The sequence below is a fragment of the Natator depressus genome, chromosome 1, assembly GCF_965152275.1.
Source record: "Natator depressus isolate rNatDep1 chromosome 1, rNatDep2.hap1, whole genome shotgun sequence".
NCBI classification, from domain to species: domain Eukaryota; kingdom Metazoa; phylum Chordata; order Testudines; family Cheloniidae; genus Natator; species Natator depressus.
The window spans coordinates 81,738,623-81,752,164 of record NC_134234.1 but is presented as its reverse complement, the minus strand read 5'-3'; the positions used below and the strand labels follow the sequence as shown (position 1 = coordinate 81,752,164).

General features: G+C 40.9%; 1 protein-coding gene across 2 annotated transcripts in view; it reads left to right on the top strand.

The window, feature by feature from the left end:
* Positions 1-12,158, top strand: part of RBM26 (RNA binding motif protein 26) — a 101,675-nt gene extending 89,517 nt beyond the window's left edge. Inside the window, exons 21-23 of one of the 2 annotated variants that reach the window (XM_074962357.1) lie at positions 8,974-10,141; positions 11,125-11,203; positions 12,111-12,158. In XM_074962357.1, coding sequence (XP_074818458.1) covers positions 8,974-9,063 — 90 coding nt within the window. In that variant the 3' untranslated portion in view covers positions 9,064-10,141; positions 11,125-11,203; positions 12,111-12,158. The remainder of the gene's footprint in view (positions 1-8,973; positions 10,142-11,124; positions 11,204-12,110) is intronic. The other variant, XM_074962351.1, reaches the window with a different exon arrangement.
* Positions 12,159-13,542: the final 1,384 nt, after the last annotated feature.

The following is a 13,542-nucleotide window of genomic DNA, read 5'->3' as shown; positions in this document are numbered from 1 at the left end:
TTCTTATGCTATTTTTTCCTGTCATATTCTTAACCATACAGGCTTATCTTTCCCTTTTATCTTGTTTATTTAACCAGGTTGCATTAATTTACATTCTCTCCAGTGATTACTGAACTAGTCCTCTCTTTCCTTCAATAAATTCCCATACATAATGGATTTCTAATCAAAGTTCCTTAAGAGCATTTTGCATTTCTTAAATGTCACCTTTTTTCTTGAAGAGAACTTCTGTATTACTTCTAGCCCATGCACTCCTGAGTATTTGAAACATGTACGCTGATCTTAAGTAGACAAATTCTAGAATGGGGTTGTCAGTCTTCGGTACGCAGCCCATCAGGGTAATCTGCTGACGGGCCGCGAGACATTTTGTTTACGTTGATTGTCCGCAGGCACGGCCCCCCCATATCTCCTAGTGGCCACAGTTCGCCGTTCCCAGCCAATGGAAGTGGCAGGCCGCAGGGATGTGCTGGCCACCACTTCCTGCAGCTCCCATTGGCCAGGAACGGCGAACTGCAGCCACTTGGAGTTCCAGGGTTCGTGCCTGTGGACAGTCAACATGAACAAAATGTCTCGCGGCCCGCCAGCAGATTACCCTGATGGGCTGCGTGCCAAAGGTTGCCGACCCCTGGTCTAGAGTAACATTTCAGAAAATGCAGTGGTCATCAAATTGCATGAAGTCCACAGCTTTTTCCTTTCAGTTTTGCTTTTATCCCAGCCAATATCAAAAATTTTTCATTGTTTCTGTAATAAATGGTTCTGACTTTCATGCTTGTATCTCTTATAAACTGAAAATACCTGACTGCCTTAGTAGTGTCTATGGACACTAAATTCACCAAAGTATTTGACTTTTTGTTTACAAGCTTCATTATCCATAACAGATATGGAGAATCCCCCTTTTTTCCTCATGACTCACTTCAGCTCATCTAAGCAAGTCTAGGCTAAACAGGGTCAGGCAGGGTGTGTGTTTGGATGGGCACAAGTAATACCCTAAGAGACAAAGAGGGTGGGTACATAATTCAGTAGATTACACTCTTTCCTCTGAGGCAGTACTGAACCAACACCCCACAATGGCAATAGGCAATAGTTTCTAATAGTCCTAGTCTGTTGGCTGAGATTTAAATACAGATGAAGTAGATTGTGGAACTGATAAAGATAATTTCTTCCCCTGCCAAGTTCCTGCCAGTCAAAGTTAAGGGACTCTCAGGCAGAGGAAAATGGACATCAGCCACTACTATTATCCTCTTCTGATCTGATGGTGGCCCTGGGAACCGGAGCAGAGGATTGGCCCAGCTCCACAAACTTGGAAACTAACTGATCCGGGAAAACACTCCGTCACTCACCACTGTGCTTGAAAGAGCCTGGAACAGACTTAAGCTTACTGTTGTAACTGGAGTAGCAATGGAGGGGTCTGATAAGTCTGACAAGTGGGATCTGGCACTGCTAACAGTGGCTGCCTTCTCCCACAACTACTACTTCTGTTCTCATGCAGCTGGAACCAACATAGCTTTAGGTTCCGTGACTTTCCTGACAGGCTCTCTCCAGTGCCTTTTGAAGCATTGGTAGCTTTCTCCAAAGATCAGAACCCTGCACAGATAGCAATCTGCACTACTTTGAGGTTTCCTTACTTAAGGAAGCTACTGAAGCCAAATCAGTCCTCTTCATTTGCAGTCACGATGAACCTCCGGAACTTAGTTTAGTGGCCAGACCTTCTTTGAGCCAGAGTACCTGAAGCCTGGTCTACCTATCCTTACACGTTCAGGAAGCTAGTCTGGCAAACGGAACACCCAGAGGCAAATGTACCTCGCACAGACATTTCAAAAGTCTCTCATGCTTGTCTGACACCCAGAAAATAGCAGGGCACCAAGCAAATCTCAAAGCTCAGGTTGTTTTTCTTCTGAGGTTCTGCCATAACACAAAAGAACCTACCTTAATAGTATTATATACAGATAGTTTATACACTTATTTTATACTAACTGTACTAGGAATAAACTACTATAAACTATGAATCTAACAAGGCACTTCAAATGCCCCATATCTGAAGGACCAGGGCAGCTCACTTCTGTTTTCCATGGTGGTTGGAAGGAACTGAGGTGCTCGAGGGCACAGTGCTGCTCACATAGCCTCCCCCTCAGAATGTTCACAAACAGCGAGAGGAGCGGTAGGATGGAGCACATGTGCACTCCAGCAGGAGAAATATCCATACATGGAAATGTGCAGAGCCACTTGAACAAAAGCTTTCCAATGTAATTTCTTTTTAAAAAAAAAAAAGGGGGGGGGGGCACAAATGAAGTTGAACTTTATTCTCTGTTGGGGCAACATAAAAATGGGAGACTCTCTGAGGACCAGATGATGTACATCTCGTGTTTTAATAGTTCTTATGATTCTTCAACGTATTACATGTGTCAAAACTATAGTAACTCCTCACTTAATGTTGTAGTTATGTTCCTGAAAAATGCGACTTTAAGCAAAATGATGTTAAGCGAATCCAATTTCCCCATAAGAATTAATGTAAATGGGGGCGGGGAGTTAAGTTCCAGGGAAATTTTTTTTTGCCAGACAAAAGACCAGACAGACACAGACGCACACTATAAGTTTTAAACAAACAATTTAATATTGTACACAATGATGATGATTGTGAAGCTTGGTTGAGGTGGTGGAGTCAGAGGGTGGGGTATTTCCCAGGGAATGCCTTACTGCTAAATGAAGAACTAACAATTAGCTGAGCCATCAAGGGCTGACTCGTTAATGTAGTCTCACACTCTACAAGGCAGCAAGAATGGAGGGAGGGGAGACAGAGACACACCGTGTGTGTGTGTGTGTGAGAGAGAGAGAGAGAGAGATGTGCATTTCCCCTTTAAGTACACTGACACCACTCTTAAGTACACTACCTTGTTAAGTTAATTGGCAAGCTGAGACCAAGACCAGAGCAGCTGCTGCCAGGGAAGCTCCCTCTGTCCTGAGCCCTGTCGTGTGTCCCCCCCCCGCTCTATGGAGATAGGGTAAGTGGGATGCAGGGGGGAGGGGCACACCCTGACATTAGTCTCCCCCTCCCCCCCGCCCAGCAAGCAGGAGGCTCCTGGGAGCAGCTCCAAGGCAGAGGGCAGGAGCAGCACATGGCAGTGGTGGGAGGGACAGCTGAAGTGTGGGCAGTTGATAGCCTTCTGGGCGGCTGCTGCACAGGGAACTTAGGGGAACGGGGAGCTGATGGGGGGCTGCCGGGCCACCCGGTCCAGCCTGGCTAGCTGCAACGGGATGCTCTTCCTGCAAGCAGTGGACAAAGCAGGCGGCTGCCAAAAAGACGTTATAAGGGAGCATTGCACAACTTTAAATGAGCATGTTCCCTAATTGATCAGCAACGTCACAACGAAACAACGTTAAGTGGGACGACTTTAAGTGAGGAGTTACTGTATTATGCTGCCATGAGCTTTCAGACCGTATACTGAAAAATAGTATTCTTAACTCATATGTTCATAGTCACTTTGCCTCTTTACAACAAAAGGTACTTAATCTATCCCATTTTATATTTTTCCTCCCTCAAATCAATGTGTCTAAAATGAGACCTTACACTTCAACAATTTACAATCAAATTCAAAATTGAACTAGATAGGCATGGTGAATATGTCTATACCTAAAAATAATTACTAGGATGTCTAAAAAGCTTTTCCTTTAAGAATTACGTATTTTTTGCAGTTGAGACAAGTGAATTCAACACTAGAGAAAAATTATGGGGAAGGAATGAACATATGTCCCAAACCACCTATTGTCTTTATGCTTACCACAAGCTTACTTTCTTTCATTGTTTCTTCATTCTTCAACCCATTCTCTCTGTTTACAGTGTCTAATTATCCCAAATTCATTTTTACTTTCTGTAGCACAAGTCTAACTTGACAACATATTTCAATTTCTGTACACTGTTCCAATCACCTTGCCAGAATGCACTTCATGTGTAATGTTTTTTGATACATTATCAATTTAAAGGGAATCTTCAGCTATTTTTTTTAAAATGCGTTTGGTAACACCAAAAAAGGTGAGCATTAAGCATAATACACCTCGATGAAAAGGAAAGGTAATTTAAATCTCATGAAGTTTCTGTTCATGAACTATGCAGATGTCACATTAATGTTGCAGAATGGAGTTGCTGTACAGAGCAAGGTGCTGATTTTTATATTATATTTCACAATATTTTTAAAAGATCTTTATAGTACAAAATGAAGGATACTAAACAACTTTAGACGTTAAACACTATTAAAAGTTGCATTTATTTTCAGTGCTATAAGCTAACTGCTCTGAAGCAGAGCTTATGGTGGGTGAGGTATCTACGTTGGATCTGAAGAAGAGCGTGTAAGCTTGAAAGCTTCTCTCTCTCTAACAGAGGTTGTTCCAGTAAAAGATATTACCTCACCCACCGTGTCTCTCTAAAGTTCTGAGACCAGTGTGGCTGCAACAGTACTTGCATATTTTCAGTACTTGAGACAGATGACCTTTTGGAAAAATTGAAGGAGACTAGCTCTAGTGTTCGCACTCTGGGTCTGAGTCTCACGATCAGGAAGAGACCATCTACCCCATCATTTAGATACTAGAGACAGTATTACCCACAGTCGTCATTCTTATTTTGCATGTAGCCAGAGGTGTCATCAACAGCAATCCCAGTCTTCTTCGTTTCAGACTGAGCATAAGAAGGTCTTTCAGATCTAGACCTAAGATGAGGGAACCAGATCCCTTTTCTTTGTCTTCAGCTAACACCATGCCTCAGATTTTATATGAGGATCAAGAGTTGTTGACCAGTCAGTGAGGATCATTCTCCTCTATGATTCAGACACAGACTAGCCCAACTTATCAACTGAGGGAGGCTGATTACCTTTATAGGTTCCATACTGGATTCGGGGCTTGTCTACACTTAAAATGCTGCAATGGCACAGCAGTGGCTTAAGTAATCTGCCTTCCCGAGAGGCGGTGGCTGGATCAACGGGGGAATTCTCCCGTTGACCTAGAGCTGTCTATGACAAAGTTTTGGTTGGTTTAACTGTGTCATTCAGGGTTGTGGATTTTTCACACCTCGAGTCTGACCCAATTTTCTCGTGTAGACAACACCTCAGTATCAGGAAAAGCTTTTCTTCCAGAAGACAGGTTTTTAAAAATAGAACAAGTGATTTCCTAAATTCAAACCTGTCAGTACCAGAAGGTGATGGAGGAACAAGTCTTTTCAGAGGTGCTCTGTTCAGTCCTCCTTCGCTTTCACTGACAATAACTTCAGATGCTTCCAACACTGGATGGGGGAGCCCATATATAGCTCAGTGTACAATCCAAGGGCACTCTGTTTTTCAAGAGAAAAGTTTGCACATCAACGTGTTGGAATTAAGAGCCATTCATCTCTCAAGTCATTCCTTCTTCATATACAAGGGAAGGTAGTCTAGGTAGCAATGGACAATACAACCGCTTTGTCTTACGTGACTGAACAAGAGGGAGTTCACTCACTTCAGTTATGTGCTGAAGCAGTTAAGTTATAGGATTGATGCATTTGTCACGAGCGCTATCCAGTAGCCCCACATTTAGCAGGGGAGGGCTGTGTGCAAGCAGATCATCTCAGCAGGGACAGCTGTCAGATTCACAACAGTCCCTGAAGGATCAGGTTGTCATGACATCTTTTCCCATTAGGATCAACCTGAAATAGACTTGTTTGTGACAGAAATCAACAAAAAGCCTTTCTTCTACATTGGGGAAAGGGCCTTCTGTATACTTTTCTCTCCTTTCCATTGATTCAGAAAGTAGTGAAGATTAGACAAGACAGGAAAAAAATTACATTGATTGCTCCAGCTTGGCCGAGACAATAGAATCATAGAATATCAGGGTTGGAAGGGACCTCAGGAGGTCATCTAGTCCAACCCCCTGCTCAAAGCAGGACTAATCCCCAACTAAATCATCTCAGCCAGGGCTTTGTCAAGCCTGACCTTAAAAACTTCTAAGGAAGGAGATTCCACCACCTCCCTAGGTAACGCATTCCAATGTTTCACCACCCTCCTAGTGAGAGAGTTTTTCCTAATATCCAACCTAAACCTCCCCCACTGCAAATTGAGACCATTACTCCTTGCTCATCTATGCCTATGAGGTCATTCTTCGAACCATGACGAAGTGTTCTTTATTATGCTTATCTACTAACATGGTCTTCATCACTGATATCACAGCCAGAAGGCGAGTCAGTTGCATGCCCTGATAGCTGAGCTGCCATTTACAAATTTTCACAAAGATAGGGCAGTTCTTAAACTTGTTCCCAGATTTTTATGGAAGTGTCTGAGATCCATTTCAATGAGACAGTTTCTTTCTGAAACCTCATGCTAATAAATGGGAGTCTGTTACATGCTTTATATGCTACATGGGCTCTTGCATACGATTTAGATGGACCTAAAAGTGTTAAGAGGCCATCTAGACCGTTTCTTATGCAAATTATCATATGGGTCATTGTGTGTCCACTCAGTTGGGTTTCCAGATGAGTTAAACAATGCATTGTGCAGTGTTATGAGTTACTTGAAATTCCTGATCCCTCTGTGCAGTCTCATTCTGCTAGAGATGTAGCAATGTCTTTTTGCTTCACTCAGACATCTTATCAGGGAAATTTGTAAGGCTGCCACTTGGAAATCAGTACACATTTTCACTAAACATGCTGAATCTTTCTTCTGGAGCACATGCCAAATATGGCAGAGCAGTGTTGCAATCGTTGTTTGATTGACTCCATTCCTATGTCTAGGATTTTTCAGCATTACTTGTTAAACTACTGCTAAGAGTAATATGCAGAGCCATTCAAAAAAGAAATGAAGGTTGGTTACTTGTTACCAGACTTCTGTGAGATGAGTCTGCTTATTCACAATTCTTGCCCACCTTCCCTCTTTTTCAGGGTATGTCTACACTGCAATGTAAGCCCAAGGTTAGTAGAATTAGAGTTAGTAGACCCTGGATTTGTTGTTTTAGGGTTTGACTGTTTTATACTTGTTGGTAATCCCAGGTTAGGAAATGTTGAACTCTGGGTCCCAACCTGGGGCTCCCACCTCTCCACTATGTTGTGGGGACCCAAGGTCAGCCACCCATATCCAAGACTTCCTAGTACCCTCCAAAAAGGTGGCTGCTCTAGCCTTTTGTTCATGGTTTAGTGTGAGAAGACTTGACTGTCCCCCAAACTTGACTGTCCAAAGGACAAATAAAGTTGGCCCGTGGGATTGTGGGATGTTTTTGGCAGACTGTCATAGCGCAAGTCCAGTGGGTCTTTGTCTACACTGCAAAGCAGTAGGACTTGAACCCTGGGACCCGGCTTGACTGAGGCTTGACCCTTCCACCCTCATGGGGTCTTGCGACCTTGGGTCCGAGCCCTGGATTAGCACAATTTGTGTGTAGATAAAAGGGGTTAGGCTTGATCCTGAGTTTAACTCTGGGCTTAAATTGCAGTGTAGTCATATCCTCAGAGTCCTGTTATGGTTGTCTGGGTTGGTGGCGGAAGGAACTGCGGTGGTAGAGGGCTGAATGCACTTTATGTGGCCTCACTGTCTCAATGATCAGAGACACCAAGGGGCGTGATAGAAGAGGGGAAGGGTGCATGTGTGCTTCAGCAGGCACTGCTTAGAGAAGGCTCATAGAATATGAGGGTTGGAAGGGACCTCAGGAGGTCATCTAGTCCAACCCCCTGCTCAAAGCAGGACCAATCCCCAACTAAATCATCCTAGCCAGGACTTTGTCAAGCCTAACCTTAAAAACCTCGAAGGAAGGAGATTCCACCACCTCCCTAGGTAACCCATTCCAGTGCTGCTTCATCCTCCTAGTGAAAAACCTTGTCCTAATATCCAAACTAAACCTCCCCCACTGCAAATTGAGACCATTACTCCTTGTTCTGTCATCTGGTACCACTGAGAACAGTCTAGATCCACCCTCTTTGGAACCCCCTTTCAGGTAGTTGAAAGCAGCTATCAATCCCCCCTCATTCTTCTCTTCCGCAGACTAAACAATGCCAGTTCCCTCAGCCTCTCCTCATAAGTCATGTGCTCCAGCCCCCTAATCATTTTTGTTGCCCTCCACTGGACGTTTTCCAATTTTTTCACATCCTTCTTGTAGTGTGGAGACCAAAATGGGACACAGTATTCCAGATGAGGCCTCACCAATGCCGAATAGAGGGGAACGATCACGTCCCTCGATCTGCTGGCAATGCCCCTACTTATACATCCCAAAATGCCATTGGCCTTCTTGGCAACAAGGGCACACTGTTGACTCACATCCAGCTTCTCGTCCACTGTAACCCCTAAGTCCTTTTCTGCAGAACTGCTGCCTAGCCACTCGGTCCCTAGTCTGTAGCGGTACATGGGATTCTTCCGTCCTGAGAGCAGGACTCGGCACTTATCCTTGTTGAACCTCATCAGATTTCTTTTGGCCCAATCCTCTAATTTGTCTAGGTCCCTCTGTATCTTATCCCTACTCTCCAGCGTATCTACCACTCCTCCCAGTTCAGTGTCATCTGCAAACTTGTTGAGGGTGCAATCCACGCCATCCTGCAGATCGTTAATGAAGATATTGAACAAAACCGGCCCAAGAACTGACCCTTGGGACGCTCCGCTTGATACCTGCTGCCAACTAGACATGGAGCCATTGATCACTACCCGTTGAGCCCGATGATCTAGCCAGCTTTCTATCCACCTTATAGTCCATTCATCCAGCCCATACTTCTTTAACTTGCTGGGAAGAATACTACGGGATACTGTATCAAAAGGTTCTACCGTTTGGTGCCACCAAGTGGTACAGTACCATAAGTGTGAATATGAAGTCAATCTTGAAGAACTCAGATTAGAAGTAACTTTCATTTTCTGTTTCACGTATAAAAGGGAATGTCCACATATAATCTTTCTCCTCATTAAAGTCTGTGTAGCAGAAGTCTACTTTTTGTTTTGATCTTTTACATTCTCTGACTTTTCTGAAATGGAGCCTGACATTTTTCTTTTGAAGTTTCAGGAAGAATCCTTGGTGGATGATTCATTGCTTCAAGATGATGATGAAGAGGAAGAGGATAACGAATCTCGTTCATGGAGAAGATGATTCAGCTGATTAGAGAAAGTGCTGGAACTGTACCTACATTGCATTAGTATTACCTAATGTACTTTTGCTTGTTTGTACTAAAAAGTTTTTTGGTAAATGTGATGAAGTTGGATTTCAGAAATAGACTAAAAAGCAGCTGATCAATCCTGTATTTTGCCAGATTCATGTTTGAGTTTCAGTAAATGATTGCTAAAGACATCTTATTAGGAACATATGCAATGTTTTTATTACATACTTCTCCTGAAAGTTAGAGAATTCTTTGGATTCTTTGTAATTTAATGAATTGGTCAAAAAAAAAAAAAGACCAAGAGTTGTTATAACATAGATAATTTTTGTTCTATTCCAGATATGGAATGAAAATTTGCATTTAAAATCTTTGTGAATGTTTTCAGAAATGAATAGATAACAGTACTAAACTGAAGTCTCTAAAGTTATGTATTCATAATATTGCATAGTAGTATGCTTAGGCTTTACTATGTACTAGCCTTTTGTTGGATTTGTGTACGTATTTTACGTATGGGTTTTAATGATACAGTGTATGACTGCTTTGCATATAAGTCCTTATGACTTTAAGATGTTTAAAAAAATAAAGAAATGGAATGGTCTTAAAAAAAAAAAGAAAAAAAAAAAGAAAAAAAGCAATAACCAAAAAAGCTAAGACAATGGTCCTTGAAAATGGAAAAAAATAAAAAAGGAAAGAAAAAGACCATTCCAAATGGTGACCCCCCCACCCCCATACTCACAAAAGGAGCTATAATCACTGTCTTTTTTTTTTTTACATCAGTGTCATATTGAATATATAAAAAACTGATAACTTGAAATGTGAAGTCTCATTTTTAGGTGATATACAATTGTATTTTAGTATATGGTTTTGCTGCATAAAAGCCTTGGAAACGTATTTTAAATTTTAAAACTGGTAACGTAATTTAAATCAAAACTGCTTCAAATAGAATAACATTTAATGAATAAGAAGAGCATTTGTATGCATATACTGTGGACCTATAGAAGAAAACGTGATCTCACGAAGATATATGTATTAAAGCAACGTAACAGAAGAATATATTAAGAAAAGTGAATGGTAGGTATTATAGTCTTAAGAACTTTGAGCCTATATATTAATATATCTCCTTTGTCCTTGCAAAGATTTTTTTTCTATTTTAAAACTACATTTGGCAAAATGATCAGTCCATACTATGGTCTGTTCATTTAGTTCTTAACATGTATAAATGTGGGAAATTCTAATCGAACTGTGAGCTTGCAAAAATACTAAATATGCACTTTTTCACAGGAAACGATGTTCTGCATTGGTTTCCTAGGTGGTTCTCTTGTTAGCAGGGAAAAAACCCTAAGACTTAGCCCTGTAGAAATATGGAAACTCCTATGCCCAAAAGGAAGTGTTTCATATCCCTTGAAGTAGCATTCTGTCTCCTCCTCAGGTCTTTTGTAGGCATATCAGCTGTTGGAGCCTGGTGTATCCCCCAGCCCACAAATAAATGTAATATAAATCCAATACACCTCTCATCAGACAGGTGCAGAGGTGGTAGTTGGAGCTCGTAATCTTTTTCACTGTGCACTCTTCATTTATTTGGGAGCAAATTACCGCCACCCCTTAAGTCTTTGCTTGGAACATCATTACTCTGCTGGCAGGCTTTTTATTCATAAGATAAGAGATGAAGGGAAATGGAAGTAGTATCGTCCCTCAGCTTTCTAAATCTGTGGTATGAGGTTTTTTTCGTGTTAGTTCTGTAAACCTGAATCCCAGTTCTTTTTCAGTGTATGTATGTGTGCTCTTTTTCTCTCTGTGTGTGCGCACACCTTGTTGCAAAAATGTGCTCTGTTGTTTTTGTATAGAGCTTAGTTTTATATTGAAATTTCACAACTGTCTGCTTGTATGGTAACTTCTAATGTTTATCATAGGGACTTGAACTGTTTATTAGGGAAATTGACTTTTTTACACTGAATTTCAGGCAAAATAAATTTTAGATCGTATTTCTCCAGTGTTCTAAATGAGCTATTCTGGTTCATTGAATAAATACAAACTTTTATTTTTTAATTATTTAGTACTTCTGAAGGGTGCCAGTTTGAAGGGTGCCAGACTGAAATGTTGGAGACTGAAGTTTTGTGTTTTTCCACATATCAGGTACTGCAGATGAGGACTGTGCATGCTCCCTAGACTGAGTAGTTTGTTCTGTGATGATGTAATATTCCTCTTCATTGACTTCCAGATTAAGTGAAAGTTAGTGACACTTGTTAGGGTGTAGGTTTTTATATGGGTCCATGTCCAAAGAAGCTGAAACTAGGTCACTTCACCTAGATATCAGATGGTCACAACTTTTGGTGGTTGCTCAGTTGGACTGATTTCAAACTAGTGACACAGCTGTGTGAGATTCCATTTCATATTGATCCCTGTGGTCATCCTGTGAAAAATTTAGGATTATGTGCCTCCAAAATTAGGGTGAAAATGAAAAAATTGTTGCTGTAGTATATTTTGTACTCTGTCTTGTCGTATCTCTTCCAGTTACTGAAGGAAAACAAGAGTCACAATGCTTCAGCTCACTTTCTCACACATTAAAGAAAGAAGCACAGCCATTTCATCCTGCAACCAGTGTGCCACTGTTTGTGTTTAGTGCCTAGAGACCCCCCCAGTTATAATAGTAATGACTGAGTTCTGTACAGCATAAAAGAATATAGACCCTTCCACAATCTAAACTAGTTTCCCATTTATTTCTAAATCATTTTCAAGCTGCCCTTTTTGCTTTTTGACACCTTATGGTTTGCTCCAACCGACATGTCGTGTATGTCTGCCATCCTCCTGGTTCCTTCCTGTTGCCTAGAACCAGTGTCCTCTTTGTCCTTTCACACCGTCTGACTACTGTTGAAAGAGTCATCACTTGAAGTCTCTCTCTTGGTGGAGCATCCTTCTGTTTTTATCTAACAAGCCATACATCTCACAAATTTCATTCCCCTATGAGTTGATCCTCCTGAATGTGATTCTGCTCATGTATGTACGTGTGCTTAGCTAAATTGCTCTGTTTTGTATCCAACAGTTCTGCAAATGAATTTTGCTAATCTGAAACACCAAGAAAGGTTACCTTGTTTTTTCCAGAAAACTTTTCCCAACTTCTAAGGAAAAAGGTAAATTTTTCTTTCTTTAAGGGTGCTCTTTTGTTAGATGTTCAATGACGAAGGACTTAAGACAGAAAAATACAAAGCTATAACTCATTGAAAACGTTGATTTAAAAGAAAATACCCCACAACTTCAATAGGTTTCCTAACAGGAAGAGAAAGTCCAAGAAATTGTAACTTGTCTTTGTCTCACAAGCCATGTACAAAAGACCTCCAGTGAGAGTTTTTTAAATAGCTCTTAAAGCCAGGGTTATAAAAATTGAGTCACAGAAGGGGAGTAAAATTAACAAGTGAAAACTTGGTTTAAAGCATCGGGGAGAAAACATTGTTGATGTTGAAATCTTTTCAGTATTTAAACGTTTTAATGTTTAATGAACATATTTATCCTCTAAGATCTTGTATGTACAGCATGAGCAACATCAGAGGAAGCCTCCTTGTACAGATCTGCTAATATATCTTAACCTTGTTGTGAAGGACCCACTCCTAAAGGTGAAGTGGTAGCTTAATCTTCATAGATTGGCCTTTCGCATCTTTGCTCTGGTTGCAAACAATAATGCTCCTCTACTCAGTTGTGTTGTTGGTTTTGTAACATGGATATTTGTCCACGAGGCAAAGCACATCGAAAAGCCATCAGATACAAAGAATTTTCATTCTCCACTGATATGGCCCTGATGTGAATCAATGACCTGGAAGTGAAATGTCACACAGTTTATTACCAGTTCCCTGACCCTTTTAATCCCACTAAGGATCTAATAAAAATTATTCCAAAACCTCTTGTTAATTTGCTTTTGTTTTCTTTATAGTTAGCTCACTTGATATCATTGACTGGGATTTTCGGATTTTCTCCTGCTTCGGCCACAAAGTGATCACAGGAACTGGCATAAGTTTCCATCAGTACACCTCATTTGCTGTATTACTGAATCGTCCAGGTGCATTGGTTTTTTTTTTTTTTCCACCTTCCACCATCAGCTACTGGCCACTGGAGAAGGCAGCATATTAGATGTAACCCAGTACAGCGGATCCTATGTTACTCTTGTTAACCAGTTAAATTACTGTGGTTAAAACAAATGGAATAAATAGCACAGGAATTTGAAGTTTCTTCAGAAAATACAGGAGTTAATTTAGAGATCATTACCCTAATTTTGGTTCTATTTAGCCTTCTGTTTCTTGAGTTGGAATTATGTTGATTTTTACAGCAAGTGTGCTGCTGCTGTAGCATCCCTATTATCATCTTCACATGCAGCTATTTTATTAAGACAAAGAAAAAAGATTTCTTTTTGTAGTTCTTCAGAAGAAATTTCAAGATCAATATGGTTTACTAGCTTTTCTTTGAAAAATCAAACTGATTATCTG